General features: G+C 26.1%; 10 protein-coding genes across 10 annotated transcripts; 6 read left to right on the top strand and 4 right to left on the bottom strand.

The window, feature by feature from the left end:
• Positions 1 to 222: 222 nt before the first annotated feature.
• T552_02472 (hypothetical protein) lies at positions 223 to 1916 on the top strand. Its single transcript, XM_018371012.1, has 10 exons — positions 223 to 409; positions 463 to 616; positions 665 to 759; positions 806 to 894; positions 942 to 1040; positions 1085 to 1153; positions 1198 to 1290; positions 1335 to 1428; positions 1475 to 1612; positions 1658 to 1916. Exons 1-10 carry the CDS (start codon positions 269 to 271, stop codon positions 1871 to 1873), a joined length of 1188 nt encoding a protein of 395 aa, XP_018225172.1. The 5' UTR covers positions 223 to 268; the 3' UTR covers positions 1874 to 1916.
• A 43-nt stretch (positions 1917 to 1959) lies between these two features.
• T552_02471 (proline-tRNA ligase) lies at positions 1960 to 4100 on the top strand. Its single transcript, XM_018371011.1, has 9 exons — positions 1960 to 2123; positions 2168 to 2240; positions 2283 to 2329; positions 2370 to 2460; positions 2502 to 2584; positions 2629 to 2758; positions 2804 to 2979; positions 3023 to 3086; positions 3136 to 4100. Exons 1-9 carry the CDS (start codon positions 1998 to 2000, stop codon positions 4053 to 4055), a joined length of 1710 nt encoding a protein of 569 aa, XP_018225171.1. The 5' UTR covers positions 1960 to 1997; the 3' UTR covers positions 4056 to 4100.
• A 264-nt stretch (positions 4101 to 4364) lies between these two features.
• T552_02470 (hypothetical protein) lies at positions 4365 to 7247 on the bottom strand (the record flags this gene model as incomplete). The annotated part of the gene is made up of 8 exons (XM_018371010.1): positions 4365 to 4642; positions 4692 to 5076; positions 5120 to 5341; positions 5383 to 5601; positions 5647 to 5752; positions 5795 to 6852; positions 6901 to 7056; positions 7098 to 7247. 8 exons carry the CDS (start codon positions 7245 to 7247, stop codon positions 4365 to 4367), a joined length of 2574 nt encoding a protein of 857 aa, XP_018225170.1.
• Positions 7248 to 7719: 472 nt separating this feature from the next.
• Positions 7720 to 9581, top strand: T552_02469 (hypothetical protein). Its single transcript, XM_018371009.1, has 11 exons — positions 7720 to 7773; positions 7818 to 7997; positions 8053 to 8155; positions 8207 to 8279; positions 8332 to 8397; positions 8439 to 8723; positions 8771 to 8858; positions 8903 to 9066; positions 9110 to 9337; positions 9382 to 9495; positions 9536 to 9581. Exons 1-11 carry the CDS (start codon positions 7753 to 7755, stop codon positions 9540 to 9542), a joined length of 1329 nt encoding a protein of 442 aa, XP_018225169.1. The 5' UTR covers positions 7720 to 7752; the 3' UTR covers positions 9543 to 9581.
• A 496-nt stretch (positions 9582 to 10077) lies between these two features.
• On the top strand, positions 10078 to 12626 carry T552_02468 (hypothetical protein). The gene is made up of 6 exons (XM_018371008.1): positions 10078 to 10177; positions 10275 to 11005; positions 11049 to 11309; positions 11357 to 11599; positions 11646 to 11862; positions 11909 to 12626. Exons 1-6 carry the CDS (start codon positions 10114 to 10116, stop codon positions 12580 to 12582), a joined length of 2190 nt encoding a protein of 729 aa, XP_018225168.1. The 5' UTR covers positions 10078 to 10113; the 3' UTR covers positions 12583 to 12626.
• Positions 12627 to 12657: 31 nt separating this feature from the next.
• On the bottom strand, positions 12658 to 13598 carry T552_02467 (hypothetical protein; the record flags this gene model as incomplete). Its single annotated transcript, XM_018371007.1, has 5 exons — positions 13352 to 13598; positions 13278 to 13301; positions 13130 to 13220; positions 13052 to 13082; positions 12658 to 13005 (listed from the first exon to the last, which is right to left on the bottom strand). The coding sequence occupies exons 1-5, from the start codon at positions 13554 to 13556 to the stop codon at positions 12658 to 12660; spliced, it is 699 nt and encodes a 232-aa protein (XP_018225167.1). The 5' UTR covers positions 13557 to 13598.
• Positions 13599 to 13737: 139 nt separating this feature from the next.
• T552_02466 (hypothetical protein) lies at positions 13738 to 14684 on the top strand. The gene is made up of 2 exons (XM_018371006.1): positions 13738 to 14216; positions 14263 to 14684. Exons 1-2 carry the CDS (start codon positions 13784 to 13786, stop codon positions 14637 to 14639), a joined length of 810 nt encoding a protein of 269 aa, XP_018225166.1. The 5' UTR covers positions 13738 to 13783; the 3' UTR covers positions 14640 to 14684.
• Positions 14685 to 14732: 48 nt separating this feature from the next.
• On the bottom strand, positions 14733 to 15288 carry T552_02465 (ubiquitin-like protein pmt3/smt3). The gene is made up of 4 exons (XM_018371005.1): positions 15191 to 15288; positions 14981 to 15142; positions 14892 to 14936; positions 14733 to 14843 (listed from the first exon to the last, which is right to left on the bottom strand). Exons 1-4 carry the CDS (start codon positions 15242 to 15244, stop codon positions 14826 to 14828), a joined length of 279 nt encoding a protein of 92 aa, XP_018225165.1. The 5' UTR covers positions 15245 to 15288; the 3' UTR covers positions 14733 to 14825.
• Positions 15289 to 16118: 830 nt separating this feature from the next.
• On the top strand, positions 16119 to 16899 carry T552_02464 (hypothetical protein). The gene is made up of 6 exons (XM_018371004.1): positions 16119 to 16211; positions 16256 to 16308; positions 16353 to 16442; positions 16492 to 16569; positions 16612 to 16831; positions 16876 to 16899. Exons 1-5 carry the CDS (start codon positions 16164 to 16166, stop codon positions 16805 to 16807), a joined length of 465 nt encoding a protein of 154 aa, XP_018225164.1. The 5' UTR covers positions 16119 to 16163; the 3' UTR covers positions 16808 to 16831; positions 16876 to 16899.
• Positions 16900 to 17034: 135 nt separating this feature from the next.
• Positions 17035 to 19287, bottom strand: T552_02463 (hypothetical protein). Its single transcript, XM_018371003.1, has 6 exons — positions 19062 to 19287; positions 18179 to 19010; positions 18018 to 18136; positions 17800 to 17969; positions 17341 to 17757; positions 17035 to 17293 (listed from the first exon to the last, which is right to left on the bottom strand). The coding sequence occupies exons 1-6, from the start codon at positions 19242 to 19244 to the stop codon at positions 17080 to 17082; spliced, it is 1935 nt and encodes a 644-aa protein (XP_018225163.1). The 5' UTR covers positions 19245 to 19287; the 3' UTR covers positions 17035 to 17079.
• Positions 19288 to 19328: the final 41 nt, after the last annotated feature.

The raw sequence follows: 19328 nt of genomic DNA, 5'->3' as shown, positions 1-19328 counted from the left end.
ATAAATTTATTTTTTAGGCCAAAAAAAGCGTTTTTCACTGCGGAAAAAAGACCTTATATATATCTATATGATTGAAATAAGAATTCAAGTCAGAATATCAAAAAAAAGCGATTTAATACACTCTTTTTGGGCAAAAATATCTCTCCTTCTAGTTAACCTTATAAATATTTGTCGGTGGTATAAACGATAACGACAACTTTTTCTAAAAAAAAAAAATCTCTGTTTTAGAGTGAATAAGCCGTTAAAACACGGATTTCTTGAGAAAAACATGAAGTGCTGGTACTGGTTAGTCTCTATTCCCGAAAAATCCGATCAAAAACGAGCGGTTTTAGAGGATTTTACGAATCATTTATCTTGTGCAGGAAATAACTATGCAAATGTCTTTAAATTTATAATACCGCAGCTAAAAGTTGATAAACAGATGCTTCTATATGTTATAATTGTATTTTTGACGATATTTAGATTGGAGACTTGGATTCTTTGATTTGTCAAAGTGAGGATCTTTCACGGCTAGATGATCAAGCAAAAGATTGTATTTTAAAAATACATGAAATCCTTCGAATAGTTTTAGATAATGAACTTGAAAAGTGTATGCAACACTTAACAGTAGACAATAGTTTGTTTTTTTTAGTTATATATACATGTATTTTTAAGCAAATATTAGAATCGGTTGAGCAATATATTCAAACATTTCAATGGGATTCTATGAGATATAGGACGGATCTTTCTATTGGTGTTTTAATAAGCATAATTGATAAAGTTTTAGAGACATCATATATATATATATAGGCTAAAGAATTGGTAGGAACTTTTTTCAATAGAAGATTTAAAAATAAAATATCAATTGTATACCCAAGCAAAGAAGAATCTTTGTGCGTTGGAGAAGAAATATATGTATAATTATATTATTTGATATATTGGAGGTCTAATATAATGTATAGTGGAGATTTGTCACAACGTACTCTAACAAACATTATAAAAAGGGAACATGTGGTCTTGGGATCACAATATCTTGAAACATTATTTATTTCTGTGCCTATGTTTATATTATAATATTTTTTTAGCATTGTCTTATTTTATTTAGTTTTAACGAAAAACTCTGGCTTACATCTTATGAAACTCTTACACCAATGGTTGTATGTCGCTCTTCTTTGTAAATTTGTCATTATTTTTTATCAATATATTGATATAAAGCAGTGAAATTACGAAAGATGATAAATATATTCTTTATACTGTTGTGGTTTTCAAAAAATATACACAAGAATTTAAACAAAAATGTCGAGAAATTGCGTTAGTAGGGTCATCTTTTTTTTCTTAAAATTAATTATCATTAGATTTATACCTAGAGATTTTCAATATGAAGATAACCTTTCCACAAAAGAAGCAGTTGCTCTTGAAAATGCACGAAAAAAGGAAAACAAACTTTGGGTTAGTTTTATAATAATAATCTTTCATATAATTCATTTTTTATTAGTCTGAAGTTTTACATTTAGCACAGACGTCTTTTAATGATATATTTCAAGCATGGATACATTTAAAAGCTATAAGGGTTTTTGTTGAAAGTATTTTAAGATATGGAAACCCTCCTAATTTTATTCCTGTCATCATAAAGGTCATTTTCTATTATATTATATATTATTTTACTAACTTTCTAAAGCCTAATTTAAAATACAAAAATAAAGCCAAGAAAGCTTTAAGTACAATTTATTCTTCTTTTTCTGATAAAAATTATACAAGAAAATCATTCGAAAATACTTCTCAAGACGAAAACATTGATAAAAACATTTCTACATTCATGAAAAATCTTCATATTAATGACGAATATACAGACTATATCTTCTTTGAATTCTGTCTTGACTTATTCGATATATAACTTTTCAAAAAACATATTTTATGACCCTTCTGCATCATTCATCACAAAAACATCCTGTATATATCATTTAATGCTCTTTATTACTAATTTATTTATTTTTTAACCGGCTACTTATTCAAAAATTATGATAATTAATTTTTATAATAAAAATTATATAAAAAAACCCTCAGAATATCTTGTTTTCTCATTGAACTTGTTTTTCAATTCATATACTCTATTCTTTTCTCATAAACGCTTTAATTTTACCTCTGTAAGATCTTTTCTTCTTATTTTACTTATTAATAGGTTATATAGAGCCATTCAAGACCATGTTTAAGCAATATATTTATTCCAAATACTGTTTCTTATCAGAATCCTCAAAAAATAGGTACTTTTTACTGATAATTATGGCATAATTTAAGATTATAAGATAAAAGTGGACATGATCTCTTAATTAAGGCGGGATTTCTGCGTCAAGTATGAAATAACAGGTTAATATTATGCTCAATGATGATAGTCATCATCAGGAATATATACAGTTTTGCCACTGGCATTAAGAGTTCAAGAAAAGATAGAAAATATTATTGATACATCATTATATAAAATCAGTAAACTATAAATGAGATTTATTTCAAAAGTAATATTCTAGATGCATCTAAGATATGCCTACCAAATCTTTTGACGTCTTATTTGTGGAAAAAATCAAGAAGATGGGATTTATTAGGGAATGAAGTTTATTATTAACTATAATACTTTAAAATATTCATTATATATAGCTTTTTAAACTGAAAAATAGAAGGGGAATAGAGTACTGCCTTTCCCCTACACATGAAGAAGAAATAACGAGTTTAATTTCAGCAGAAATATCAAGTTGGAGACAATTGCCTTTAAAATTATATCAAACAGGCAATAAAATAAGGTTTTTATTGAGTATAATCTAATAATATGAAGGGAAGAAGTTTAGAGATGAAATGAGACCCAGGAGAGGGTTGTTGAGGGGTTGTGAATTTATTATGAATGATTTATATACATTTGATAAGTCTAAAGAAGATGCTTTACAGACTTATAAATTAATATGTGATACATATAAGGAGATTTTTTCTAAGCTTGAATTGCCAATAGTTATGGTAGTTATGGGATTTAGATTTTATGTATTTTTAAATGATATAGGCAGAGGCAAATAATGGTAATATTGGAGGAGATCTTTCTCATGAATTTCATGTTATATTTTCATGTAATATAAAGATATTTTAACTCTTTTTAGAATTAATTGTATATGTTAGGCGGTGAAGATACTCTTATTATGTGTAAATCATGTGGATATGTTTCAAATGAAGAATATGCACATGTTAAATCAAAATCTAGAATTCCATTTAGATTAGGGGATTGTAATTGTTTCTATATCAAGGATATGAACAACATTATTATGGGGATTGCATATGTGCCAATTGATAGGGAAATTAATCTATTACTTCTGAATAAAATTATGAAGAATATAAATTCAGAAACATTTACTATAATACCAGAAAGTGATACAGGAAATGAAGCTAAAAATCATTACAGAAATGAAATTATTCATATTCTTGATGAGAATTTTAATCCTAGCTCTTTTACATATTCAAATCATTTAAAATGTTTTCAAAATAGATTGATAACAGCTTCTATTACTAAATCAAAAGAAAATGATTTGTGCTGCAGATGTTCTAACCCTTTGATATTTGAAAAAAGTATAGAATTAGCACATACATTTTATCTTGGCACAAAATATTCAACAGCTTTATCAGCAACATTTACATCTGAAAAAGATAATAATATTTTGCCAATTGAAATGGGCTGTTATGGAATAGGGATTTCAAGAATATTATCTTCTATAGCAGAAATAAATAAAGATGACAAAGGGTTAATTTGGCCAATAACCATTGCACCCTGGAAGGCTGTAATTATATCAACATCTGATTTAGATCATATGTTATATAAAGTATATGACATGATTTTTTGTTATTTTGAAAAGGATTCTATTATTATAGATAATAGAAAAAATAAAGGTTTTATATGGAAAATGAAAGATTCTGATTTAATAGGATTTCCATATACTATAATTATAGGAAAACATTGGAAAGAAACAGGAGAACTTGAGGTTCAGATAAGGAAAACAGGAGAAAAAATATATGTGAAACCTGAAAATATTAAAAATATCATATAATAATTTATAATTTTTCTTAGTACAAGTGCAATAATTTTATTATCTTATGAATAAAACTCTAAGTATTATATCTAAACATGAAAAGAGTCAAAGAAATCAATTCATTAAAAATATAGTATATAATAATAATTATTTAAAATTGAAAACTAACTTTATGATCAATTATAAATCTAGTATTATAAAATCTAGAAACCCCATTCTTTTAATTAATGCACGATCTTCAGAAATAAATAATTCAACATCTTAATCTTTTATTTAATAATAATTGTCTCAATTTATTAGATCAAAATTTATTATTAAAAAAATATATTAACTTTCTAATATGGCAGAATATTCATTAGCAGATGCAAAAATAGGCAATTGTTTTAGTTTTTTTCCTTTAACATGATTTGATTTTTCACTTAATTTACGCTTTGATCCAATTGAAATAGTTGATAATTCTTCATCTATAAGCTCGTCATCAATTAAATCATCTTCAGATTCATTAAAGTCAATATCGCTTTCATCATATCCTTCATCACTCATACCACTTTGATCATCAATATCTTCACTTAAGTTTTCATCTAAAATATCTTCAACAATACTTTCTAATTATTATTTATATTAGTAAATATCCTTAATATAATTTTTTATTACCATTGTCAAGAGAAGTAGCTTTCATTTTAGCTGACTTTTTCTTATCATTTATAGCCTGTTTTTGAGAAAAATATCTGAAATAAAAAATCTCATCAGGAGAAACTTGATCAATCTTCTGATTGATAAAAGATTCATTATTTAAAGGCTTATCTGAAAATTCTTCTGATATAGATAAAAACTTTCTTCTATTTTGTTTAGATATTGGCTGTATAATAGAACTCCTTCGAGATATAATTTTAGTTTTAGGATTTTTATATGTGAACTTATCCAAAAAATGTGAAAGTGTAAATAATGAAAGATTAGGTTTTGATGATATTTGATAACCATGTAATAATGACTTTGAAAATGAAGATATAATTGGATGAAAATGATTAAGAAAAGGGATCTAAAAAAATGAATATTTGAAATGAAATATAATTTTCTTTTACCAATTCCCATAAATAAGAATTATCTGCATTACTATAACGAGGATCTCGTTTATAAGCATCATACTTGTTTGAAGTGTCCTGTAAAATAGATATATTATTGTTTTTTATAGATGATTCAATTTTGCTTCCATTCAAGATATTGACAGGTCCATTTTTTTTTTTATTATAAGTTTCTTCATATCTGTTATATAAAGATTTTATTTCTGGATGAATTGTCTCAAGCTTCACATTTTAAAAAAAATTATAAAAATTTAAATAAAAACCTCATTAAGTAAAACCATTATCCCACAAACAAATGTTATTTGATACATGTTTGCATACTGAATTAACCTTTTTACAAAGGATTTTACTCTCGTCTTATCTGTATCTGCTTTGATAGCTTTAAAAAGAAGATTAAGATACATAATCTGTTTAGATGAATTAAATAATCTAAAATCTTGAACTGATTCATATAAAGCTTTATAAAATCTATCGACAATAGCCTTGAAAAATATTAAAATAATTTAGAAACGCATCTATAAATTTACTTGTTTATATTTTGATATTTGAAAAATCAAAATTAATGCCTGAATTGAAGTATTAAAATTAATACCATGCATAACCACAAATAATGCATTTACATGATTTTCAAATCTATTAAAATTAATAATATTTTTAATGATTAAAACAATTTACACTCCGTCATCAATCTTTGAAAAAGGAAAGGCTCTATTTATTCCTGATATAATAGCCAAAACTAGTTTAGAATTTATTTCTTTTTCATATATATCATGATCACCTTTCTTCATTTTCTTTAAGTTATTCTTCGCTTTCCAAGGAATTTTATATGATTTTGCTGTTGCATTTTCATTTTGTGATAATTTTGTAAGTTTAGTAAAAAATAATAGATAAATATTAATCAAATATGTTGCAATATTTGTTTTATTTGATAAAACCATTTGATTAAGAGTAATTATCGCGTAATATTGTGCATGTTGTGATGTTGAAGGAGAAAAAAGGAATTGTTCAATTTCAGATATAATAACTTCTTTCATAGCAGGATGTACTGTAGTCAATTGAAAAATACAATACGATGCTTTTGACGCAACTTTCTTTTCTGGATCACCCAATTTATTTACCAAAAGTTTCAGCAAATTTTGTTCTTGCTCCGGTTTATCTCTTATTAACTCAAATACACAACCCACCATACGTGCTCGTAAAAAAGATAAAGAATTTTTCAAAAGATTTTCAATAACCTGCAAATATTCGAAATAATAATGCTTTAAAAAATCTTCAAATGCCCATAAAATTAAATGTTTTTTAGTCACATCCTTAAATCCAAGAAATTCTTGTTGTTTAAAATATTTTAATTTTCGGTTTGGCAATACCGTCGATATAAAAAGATCTTTTAACGCTTCAACACTTTGTAAACATTCTGTTCTGCTTTTTTTTTTCGTCATATTTAACAACATTCTCATATTTTTCCATGAATGTAATGGTGATTCTTGTATTGATAATGCCAATGCACTTATTCTATCACTCAATGTTCCTGATTTCATAATATTATCAAAAAAACGCCTATCCGATGATGACTTATACTGAAATCTAATATATTCTTCCTCTTCAATCTCAAGATACTTTTTTGCTTGTATATATAACTCTTCTGCAAATTTATCACTAATTTTTTCACTCGTCTTTTTACTTGAAATAATAGAAACCTCTTCTAAATACCATTCAACATTAGGTTCAACCTCCTAAACCCTCTTAAATATAAATAAACTATCATAACCCTTCATAAATACCAATTTCTTTTGATAATAAGGTACTTCCTTATCGGTTTCCATAGCAACCGATAAGGAAGTATTCAAATTTTCTTCTATTATATGATTTTTTTGACTATTTTCTGGAACATTAACATCCTCTTTTTCACTAAAATCGTTCTCTATATTCATCTTTTTCTTCCCGTTTAAAAAATAACTTATTAATTCATTTTTTTTACCTTTTTACTTATTTTTTTCTCTATCTTTGGGGGTTTCCCAGATTTTCTTGTTCTACCATGATTTCCAGAAATATTAACACTGTTTTTCTTGTATAGATAACGCTTCTTCTCCCTCTTTTTATCCACATTAAGCTTATTTCCTCTTTGCATCTCATTAGATATAGTCTGATACGGACTCCAATTCTAGCTTGTTTAGCGCATATATCCATACATAATACATCTTTTTAACCTTCTTTATCTCCTTTTTCCTGTATAAAAAACTCTTTTCTTCTTCAATCTTTTATCTTCATCCAGATCTTCCTTATATATTAATACACCTTATATTCTTCTTTTAGGCCCCCCAATATCAAAATATACACCTCCAATCCATAAAATATGGCAAATAAGACGTGTTTACCGGGCTGTATGCGCTTTAATTTTACTTTCAAAATCTTGGCCCCTCTAAAATTCACGCAAAAAACTAGAATACCAATTAAACCAATTCAATAAAATAAATCCGCGCATATTATGCTGCCATATGCTAATATACCCCAAATAAGCTGCTATTCTCGGGCTATATGCGCCTTTAAACCCTTATCTAGACCTCTTTCTCTCGATCGTTTTGTTTTTTTACGGCCTACACCTAACCTCTGCTGCACTGAAAACCTTTAGGATTATGCAGAATTCCTACAGAGAAGTAGAATATTTATATTTTCCTAATAAAATACTTAACTGTCTTAGCTTTCTTCCTGGAATTTACAAACCAATGTGTTCTTAGAGAACCTTTTATCCAGCATTCGCTCACGGCCTATGCCATGGGAAGGACATGAACGGGCAGGATTAATAACAGGTACAGATATCAGGAGGATTAAGGCGTTAGATTGGCAGCCGAAGAGGGAGCGCTCGGCACTTCTTTTGAAGGTGAATTTTTCGTTTTTTTCCGGGTTATTTAGAGGGATTTTAAATGGATATATAGGAGGGGAAAGAATATGCAGAACTTTTTCTGAGATTGTTTCAGAATGTACAAAAGATTGATCTTCTTCAATATCTGTTGAATCTGTGTGTAGATCTTCTTGATGGTGGATTAATTGCTATATATATATATATATATGTATTGATAATATTACTAGATGTTCCGGAGTTTTCTAATATTCTTCTTTTATACAAGAATAAGGAGAACCTTCCATTCTCTCCGTTGTTAAGGTAGATTTTTTCTTGTAAAAATATGAGGTTAATGTATTTTATTTGAAATCAGATTGTTAAAACATGATGATCAAGTTATATCTTTATTATCAGGCAAAATGATTGCAACGTTAATTAGGTAGATCGAATGATGGTATGTTATTAGATTAATTCTAGTAGTTCAGTACCATTGATTCCTATAAATATTCTTTCACGTTTTTTTGAATGGATTTCTTCTCTATGTCAATCGTCTGATCTTAATATTCAAGATTTAGCAGCTCAAGCATTAATTGAAGTGCTTAAAACATCATTTAATCGTCTTCAGTTTTGGAAAGAATCATCATATATGCAAAATTTAATATGTATTTTAAAAAACAATCATGATAATTTACAATTGCAATACCATACATTACTTGTTATATGGCTTATTACATTTGAACCAAAAATATCAAGAGAAATTAACAGGTATTATTATTATTATTATTATTGTTATACATGTTTTTTATTTGTAGACGACATAGTATTATCCTTATTTTGGTTAATTTATTAAAAAACGTTATAAAGGAAAAGATAATTCGTGTTATTTTTGCTATATTTAGAGTTTGGAAACAGAGTATTTTTATTGTAACTTATTTTTTTTCTAGAACTTAATTAACTTGGCTCATTCTGAAAATTTCTCAACTATGTTGGCTATTAAACTTCTTCCACTTACAGAAACTATTTCAGATAAAAAATGGCTTGACAAAGAAGCAATTGAAGATATAGATTATGTAAAAACGAGTTTAAAGGCAGATCTCGAGGGATTAGCGTATGTATATCCTTATTAATAAATAACAATTTCAATTTATTAGTACATTTGATGAATATATTTTAGAAATAGAGTCTGGACATTTAAGCTGGACACCTTCACATTCATCAGAGAAATTTTGGAAAGAAAATTCGTTTAAATTAATGAATAATGATAGCCTATTACTTAAAAAATTAGTTCGTTTACTTATTTCTTCAAAAGATCCTCTTGTTCTAGCAGTAGCTATTCATGATATAGGTAAATTTATTCAATATTATCCAACTGGGAAATCGTAAAGACTTTTTTTATTATTATTTCATTTTCTGATATATTTAGGCATGTGCAAAAACTTGGAGCTAAACAAAAAGTTATGGAATTAATGACACACACTGATTCCGATGTAAAATTTGAAGCCTTAACTACTGTTCGGTTATTTATGTCACAGTCTTGGTATTTTATTACATTTTTTTTTATATATTTACATATATAGGAATTAAAAATCCTATTTTAATCATTCTTATTCTAGATATTTTATTAAAGTGCTTACGTTTACTTATACAAACAATACGAGATTTTTACTAGTTCTTTTTTCACCTAACTTTTTCTAATTTACAATTATAAAATTCTATACGCATTTCTATTTATACCCAACTTTTCTGCATTCTATTCTAAATACATTTTTTAACGATTTAAGGAAAAAACATCAATAAATCTTGGATTACAAAGGTTATATTCTTTAATATTTTACATTTATATATTTATTACTTTTAGACCTGACTTATTCATATATATTCATTATCCTTCAAAAAAAAAAAAAACGATCCTTATTAAATACAACAATCTTTTCAAGGATTTTAGAATATCTTTTTTCGATAAAAAGGACTTCTTATATACTCTTAATCATTTTATTTTATCTATCTTGACTTAGCGGTTGTCTAGCGTAAGCTTTAAAAAAGATCATATCTTAGGTAAATAATATGAAAATTATTAAGGTAAGATAAATATATAATATTTTAGATTTTCTAAATGTATTTAAGGAAAAAATAATATTTTAAAAAAAATTTTATCATGTGGAGTGATTTCTTAAAAAAGACTATTAATAATGTAGAACAATTCAAATATGATGCAAAAGGTATAATTTAATATTGAAATAATGTATTATTTTTATATAATTATATTGCTTTTGAAAGGTTTTGAATGATTTAAATTGAGCTAATTTGTTTTTCTAGGTTTATCAAATAGTTTATCATCTGCTTTGGAAAAATCACCGACAAAATCACATCATAACAGCCCAAGGAAGCTAATGCAGGATAGACTTGTGGAAATCGTCTCAAGTGTTCAAAATTCTGGACGTTTTTTAGAAAGTCAATCTCTTATACAAGAAAAGTTAGATGTTATGAGTACTTACTTACATTCTATTGGATTGAGCCAGAAAAAAAAAGAAAAGAAAACTGAATGGTGTCCAGTTTATGAAACAGATGAAATTACAGAAAATCGGTGTTCTCTTGTATTTCCGGCATCTATGCCAAATACTATTAAAAAGGAAGAGATTAATAATGTAGATTTAAAAAAAACAGGAAAAAAAAGTTATATAAATACAGGAGAAAGTTCTGTATCATCTAATGAATTTGTTGGTTTAGATATTATATCTCTAAAACATGCAATAGATGAAAAAGATAAAAAAATACAAATTTTATTAGAAGAAGGGGAAGAACTGTCCAAAAAAGAGTTAAAACATCTTTCAATTATTAGAAGTCTTCGTTCTAAAATAGAAAAGAGTGAAAAGGACGCCAATGAAATGAAAAATAAGACTAAAAAAATGGAATCAGAACTAATAGATTTAAAGAAAAAGCTAAAAAATGTATCAGAAAATAATAAATTACTTTCGAATCGGTTAAAAGGGATGTCTGGGATTGAAAAAGAATTAGATCTTCTGAAAATAGAACAAATCCGGCTTGAGGTTTATAATATTTATCTAAATAATTTATCATTCATCTTTATAGAATGAGAAAAATAATGAATTAAAAAACCTGGAAGATACAACAATAGCTATAAAAAAAACAATGAGTCGTCAACATTTAGAAGAGCTAGAAATTGAAAAGTCGAAATCATGTTCTTTACTTGATAAATTAAATGAAGCAAATATTAATTTATCTTTACTAGAAGAAAAAAGCAAATCAGAAATTAATTCTTTATATTCTCTTTTAGAAAATGAAAGAAAAGATTTTTTTTCTAAAGAGAAAGCTTATATTGAAGAAATATCTGTAATTTTAAAATTTAACCCCGAATAAATCAATTGATCATTCTATAGGTTTTAGAAGGAAAAATTGAAACTTTAAGATACGAACTAGAAGAAGTATCTCATAATGCGAATTCTAGTCTTCATGCTAATTTGTTACAACAAAACGAATCATTACAGACTCAGTATTTTACTGCTTTTCAAAATTGGAATGAGGAAAAAAGCGATATGTTAACTAAAAATGCACTTTTGCAGGAAGAAAATGAAAAGTATCTTAAAATTATAAACGAAGAAACATTAAAGTTAAAGAATATGGTAAGAAATATTTTTTAAACTTTTTCTATTATTGATTAAATAAAAGAATGAGAAAATGGAAAAATTAGAAATGACACTATTTGATAATGAAAATATTCTTAAAGATACAAAATTATTAAATGAAAGCCTTGCAAAAAAAGTTTTTAATCTTGAAGAAACTATTGTTAAAATAAATTCTACCTATAAAAATGAATTGAAGGAGTTAAAATTATCATTTGAAACTCAATATAAAGCAGAGGAAAAACCTAAATTAATTGACGACGGTAAAGATATATTAAAAATGTTAGTTCACATGTCTCAAACTTATAGAAATACCATTAGTCAATAATAATTTTGATTTACAATATAAAGGTCATAATATTTCAGAGCACAATGAACTGAATTCATCTATTCTTTCAAATTCCATGAATGATATTTCCTATCAAAGGAGACATTCTAGCGACTTAATTATACAAAATATATCGCCTCATTTACCGACCAGTTCTGAAAATTATAAAAATGATAACAAAAATGATAACAATTCTGATGCTTATTTTGATAATGAATCCGTTCAATCTGTTCCTGCATTACCTAATCCTCATTTATTAAATTTTTCTGATAATGATACTTTTATGTCTAAAGTCGGACCAAATATTAACATAATATTACAACTTAGTTTATCAATTCAAAAACTTAAAAGCCAGTTATCTATGAAACGTGATGAAATTAATCAAATAATCCAGCAAAGAGATGATGCAAGAAATGAATGTGTTCAATTGATGATTCAAGTTGAAAAAAATAAAGAATTAAATAATAAAATACACATTTTAGAGGATAAATTGAAAGAATTAAATGAACGCCATGAAAAATGTTTAGAACTCCTTGGAGAAAAAACTGAGAAAGAAGAAGAATTAAAACATGATATTGCTGATATGAAAAAATTATATACTCAACAAATAGAAGAACTTATTGCAAAATTCAAACATTCTCAAGAACTAAAATGAATCTTTATTGTTTCAATAAAATATAATATTAAATAGCTAAAATATTCTAATTTATTAGAACAAATAATAGTTTTTCTAAACTAATAATTTTATTCCTTCATCTTTACACCTTAACAATATTTTCTTCTTGACATCTATATCACCACAGACTTCTATTGGGGTTTTATTATCATTATTTTTCTGTAATGGATCTGCACCTTGTTTTAATAATTCAATAACAGCTTCTGGGTGGCATTCTTCAAATGCATGATGAAGTGGTGTATTTCCTCCAATATCTAATGCATTTATTGATGATCCCCTAGAAAGAAGAAGATAAATTAATGCTATAGATCCAATAGCTGATGCACGATGTAGCGCTATTTGATGTTGATTATCTTTCTCATTTACTAAAAATGGTGCTTTCTTAAGGATTTTTTCCGCTATCTTCAACCAAAACATTCAGATAAATTATTTAAAACATAATAAAAACCTTTATATGGTTTTTACTCACTGCATAATGTCTTATTCAATTTAATTAGTCATTAATAATCTATTTAAGGATATTTACAATGCTGTTTGTCCTCCACGGTTCTTTGCTGACACATCACACCTTTCTAACGATAAAAGCTTTGTTACTATTGCTTCATTTCCAAGTGATGCTGTATTTTTTTTTGACATTTCAACCTTCATATATTTATATATATATCAAAAATTACCTGAAATATGAAGAGCTGTCCAACCTGCAAAAAAAATATAAGGGACATATTCCTTTCAATTTAATTATTCAAACCCCCTTCATCTTTTGCATTAACCTCAATATCTGGTCTTTCAAGTAGCCAAAAAACAATATCTATATGTGATCCAACACACGCCCAATGTAACGGTGTTCGTTGATCTTGATCACGGCTATTTATACATGATGGTTCCTCAAATATTAATGTATTTATAAGCTCCTGATTGCCATTTAGGCATGCTATATGTATATTTTTATCCATTAATATTTCTTTATGCAGGGAGGAGGTATCGATAGAGGGACGACCAAAATTTAAAAAAAAGTAAAAAAAAGAAAAAGAGGGGTAAATAAAGGATTATTTAAGAAAATAAATATAAATACGAAAATTTTGGAGGGAGTTTTTGGGGGTATCTTTTTTTCCAGGAAGAAAAACGAGTATTTTTGGCGGAAATAGAGCAAAAAATAAAGTGATAAAATATATTGAGAAAAATGTGCCTAAGAGGAGTGAATTTATTAGAGAATCAGACGTCTAATCTTCCGTATCTTATTAATAATTCTCTTGTTATTAATTCGGAGAAAAAAGAGGGAACTTTTTCCCGAAAAATCCGGGATTCAAGTGAATCAGAAGTACTTGAAAGTTGGGAGGAATTGTTAGACAAACAGAACGATGAATCTGAGCCATCATTAGAAGGAAAATCGTTATCAGAAGGAAATTTACAAAAGAAAGGATCAGAAACTTTACATTCTTTAAACTCGGAAAATCAACCAACAGTTATAGCAAATATTCTTGAAATATCAAATATGCCAGCAAATACATGTTCAGATGATATTTATAAAGCTTTTGATATTAGTAAAGATGAGATGACGATTAAATGGATTAATGGTACAAAAGCTCGACTTTATTTTCCAACAGAAGAAATTGGTAAGTTTTTTTTATGAAAAAAAAATAAAATATCATTTTTTATTAGCTATTAAAACATATTTCAAATATCTTTCTTCTTCATCTTCTATTGGAACAGTATCACCTTTACCTCCCGATTATCGTTCAATTCATTCATCTACATCATCTGCTTTTACTTCTCGTACAAAAACACCACTTACAACTTTTCATAAAAATACATTTCTTACAACATTGGAACCTTCTAAATATATTTTTGATGAAAGACCTATTAAAACTACTACCGTTGTAAAACGTTTAATCACAGGAGTTCTTGGTACACGTTTTTCACATACACCAAAAGAAAAAGCATATGACCAAATGATGATTCGTCAATTCCTTGATACTGTTAAAGAAAATGAGGCATTTGAACTTCGTAAAAAAGAAATATGGGAAAAAAATTTCTAACACATTTAAATATTATTCAATATAAATTGAAAAATTCTATTCATTAAAATGAATTATAAACTTCCTCTTAAAAGGATATTTTAAGAGGAAATGATAATTAAAACATTATTTTATTCATAATGACATGTAAAAATGATATTTACATATAACCTTGAGTCCTAACCCTAACCCTAACCCTAATATCTATCATGACATACCTCCCAGCTTTACGAGTTAATATATCAATTTTCTTTTTTTACATATATTTCTTACCTGTTCAATCATAACTTCAATTTGATCACCATCCTCCATATCCAGCTATTATATATTTAATAAATATATTTTTCCAGTATAAAAAATACCTGAGCAGGAGTTTGCTCTGGTCTTGCACGTTCACCATCTACAAGAAAACGAAGCATATTCATTGACTTGCCTTGCCTCTCACAATAAGCTTCCATTAGTTTTTTAAGTGGTGTATGACGCTTAATTTTGAAAAAAACTTCATTACTGTCATAACCAACAACCTCATAAAAATTTAATTAAATTATAGATTTTTTATTTAATAAAAATACTCTAATATTTATATGTTCACTGGGTTTTTTATCTTCTTCAGCAGGTGCAGACATTTTAGATATATAATGAGAGAGGAACTCCGAGAATGAAAAGTAAGGATAATGAATAAAAATGTATGTAAAAAGTATTAAACTTTGAAAAATGTATTTAAAGAACTAAATAAATCATTATAATGAATTATTTATTAATAAACAAGTAAATCTTTTTAGAATTGTTTGTTTATATTTAAAAAAATGAAGTTAATTTAACGAGTAAAATAATGTTTTTAATGATAGTAAAAAGGGAAAGGAGATCCATTATATAAATAATTTTATTCATATTATCAATATTTTTATTTTTTTATTTAAATAAATATAATAAATAGATATTAAAATATATAAAATCATTTTTTATATCAAAAAATAACATTTATATCTTGTTATAAATAATTTATAAGATAATTGTAAAATATAATCATTATTTTGTTTTAAATTCCTATTTATTTAGATTTTGATTTATTTAAATTCTGATTTATTTGTTAATTTTACTTATTCTTAACAAATTATTTGTTCTTCAAAAAAAAATATATATATAATTAAGCTTTAAAAGACATTTTCCTAGATAGTTATAGTAAAATACATTAATTCCCTTCTTTTTATATACAAAAATTCCCTTTTTTTCTGCTTATTTTTCTATCATTATATAAAAATATACATCTTTTCTTTTTTTCTCCAAAATTTATAAACATTTAAAACTTTTGTTTAGATATATAAATCATGATAATAATAACCTTTAAAAATTACTACTTTCCTTTAACTTTTATTCATTTTTCTTCAAAACATAAATACCTATATTTTCATATTAAAATTCATCTTTCATTAAATAATAAAAACAAAGCTTCTATCAAAATATTAACCTCCATTTTTACCATTTATTGTCTATTTCCTATATTTTTTTAACATACTTTTTCTACCCTCCGAGGACTTATAAGAGATGGGTAGCTGTTGGAGCTTATGCCAAAGAAGTAGACGTCATCAAAGTGTTTGATCCCTATTTTTAATAAATATAATAACTTATAAATATAGAATCTACATGAACGTACATCTTTGTTACATTCAAAGCATGTCTCCTCCTCTTGGTTAATAAATATATGTTAAATCCTATTTATTTATTTATATATAGCCAATATCAGTCAGAACAAACACTTTCTAGCACGGATCCAGCCTTAGAAGAACAGGAGGCCCTTTCTAAGATTGTTTTAAATACATCAGAGTCCGTTTTATTGATTAAAAACAATAAACAAGTGTTAAAAATGATTTAGAAGATTAATTAATATGTATGCCTTAACATCAGAAAAGCCATCACCTCCAGAACCATCAGGATTAAAGATAGATGATTTGTAGAACTATAAAATCCATAGGAATATGCCTAATAATAGTAGAAAACGACTAGAACAATTAACAGCACCAGAAATACCAGTATATAATGGAATGATTAGTGTAGAAATGACTCGCAAAGAATGGGAGTTGATAGATGGAGCAGCAAAGTTGATAAATGATGCAATAAAAGAGATAAAAACAATTAAAAATGTTGGTCAAGTGGTTGTCAAGCTTGATGAGTCGAGAAAAACAGAATGAAAATGAGTAAAAAGAGATTTAGTAGTATGAATAGAATGATTTGATGACGTTTTTGATTAATTTACCAGAGTTTTGTGTATTTATTTGAAAACCAGCATTGTAAATCTTTGTCAAAACATCTATCAAAAACCGATAATTTGTCTAAAATTAATCACATAACAGAATCCTATTTAGTCTATGTATGATATTCATTAATCATTGTAAAAAAGTAAGTTGTATATTTATATTTTATATTTAAATATTTTTATCAGTGTTTTATAGAGTGGAATTACTTATTTGTTCTTAAAAATATCTAAAGCATCCAGGTTTGTTGTTCCTAAGAAGGTAGGATGTGTTTTTCCTTGAATAATATTTTGTGCAATATTATTCAAACCATATGTAAGATATTTTTGTGAAAATTGAGAATAAAGGGTTTGTGAAAGAAGTTGTTTTAACTGAAGTCTAAGTATTTGAATGTCCTTTTTTGATATATTCTTTTCCTTATCACTTAAAATGGAATTAATAAAAAAGAAGAACAAAAAACAGAATATTACTTTTCAGAATTGAATTCATTCATATTAACACCTAAATCATCAGCTGCTTCTTTCAGCCAAATACAATTATGACGTTGCTTATTTATATGGCGTATAGCATTTGTAATTCTTTGTCCAAGATCAATACGTGGTTTTAGCTTTTTTAATAAGAAATGATCTACAGGAAAAGATAGCATTTCATCAATACTTTTCCCTATGAGAAATAACATTTTTTTAAGCTTAATTGTTTCATCAGGTGTGTATAATAAAATAGATACTCCAGAATTCTCTGCACGAGCTGTTCTTCCTGATCTATGTATATAAAGATCCATTGATCTTGGTAAATGATAATGAATTACATGTTGTATTTTAAAAATATCCAATCCTCTAGCTGCTATATCAGATGCTATTAAAATACTTGTCTCATTTTTATTAAATCTAATAAATTTAATTATTATTTTAAAGATATATAGTATTTACTTTTCAATTACTTGTAACCTTCGTTTTTGAGGGAGCTTAGAATGTAAAGAAAGAGGTTTTATGTTAAGTTCATTCAGCATAATCACAATTCGGTGAACATGATCTATACTATTCATAAAAACAATAGTGCGTCCTGGATATTTTAATAAAAAGTAATACAAATATAAATCCTATAAAGAATAAAAATATGAAAAAATGTAAAACAATTCTTTATAAACCTTTTCCATGTTTTCACATTGTATCATTCCTTCTTTTATTTTTTTAGGAATACTTTCTTCAGGATTAGCATCAATAAAATCAAATTTATTATTAGATTTTAATTCATCCTGAAATAATTCTAATGAAATCAGAAATAGGTTTATTTTACTCTATACCAAACCTATTTTGTTTTGTGTTGAAGTAGTTGTTTCATGAATAATATTGTTAATTTTTTTATGTAAACTTTTCTTAAAAGTAGCAGAAAAAACCAATATTTGCATTTGAATTTTATATCTTTTTAAAGTATTAAGGATATCATCTAGTTCTTTAAAATGCCCTTCTTGTAAAAGTCTATCTGCTTCATCAAGTATTAAAAATTTAGCTTTAGACAGCATTTTAATAAATTCATCATTTTGATTCATTATTTCCCATAATCTACCAGGAGTTGCAACAATAATGTTAGGAATTCTTTTAAGCAGTCGTTCTTGTTTTTGAATTGATAAACCTCCTACAATAGTAATAATAGATATTGAAGAAAATTTAGAAATAGATTCAAGATGTTTTGCAATTTGACATGCCAATTCTCTTGTAGGAGAAAAAATAAGAGATGAAACTACTGATATATTGTTTTTAATAATATAATCAATCACTGGAATTCCAAATGCTAAAGTTTTTCCTGATCCTGTTTCAGCTTTGGCTATAACATTGTTTCCCTTCATTATACTTTCAATAGCCCTTCTTTGTATTTCAGTTGGTGAAAAAAAAGAAGAATCATCAAGGCCTTTTAATATAATTTTTGATAAATTAAAATCTTTCCAATTTGGAAGATCTAAAGTTTTATCAATTTCCTCAAATTTATTAATAGATTCAGATTTAAATAAAACTGTATCTTTCTTTTCCTCAATATCTTTATCTTTTTTAAAAGTATCTTGTTTTTTATTCAAAATTTCAGCTTTTATACTTGATTTTAATCTCTTTTTTCTATTTCCCTTGTTTTTTTTAATTATTTCCTCCTGAATATAGATTTTTTTCAGAAAAAAAAAAGAATATATGTAGTTCAATACCTTCTCTTCATCTTTTCTGTATCTTTTCCCTTTTATTTCCAAGTTTACACCTTCTATTTCCTCAAAATCTATAAACCCCTCAAAATTTTCAAGTCCACTGGAAATATCCACTTTTTTCCATTTCAAATCATTTAATTCATGTATATTACTTATAATAATACTGTCTGATTCTTTTCTTTTCATTATTTATCTTCTTTTTAATATATATAGAGCCTATCAAAACTCCCATATAACTGACAATATATATATTAATATTAAAAAAACATA

The sequence above is a fragment of the Pneumocystis carinii genome, assembly GCF_001477545.1.
Source record: "Pneumocystis carinii B80 chromosome Unknown supercont1.11, whole genome shotgun sequence".
Taxonomy (NCBI): Eukaryota; Fungi; Ascomycota; class Pneumocystomycetes; order Pneumocystales; family Pneumocystaceae; genus Pneumocystis; species Pneumocystis carinii.
Note: the sequence above shows the minus strand (reverse complement) of the source record. Positions and strands in the feature narration are given on the sequence as shown.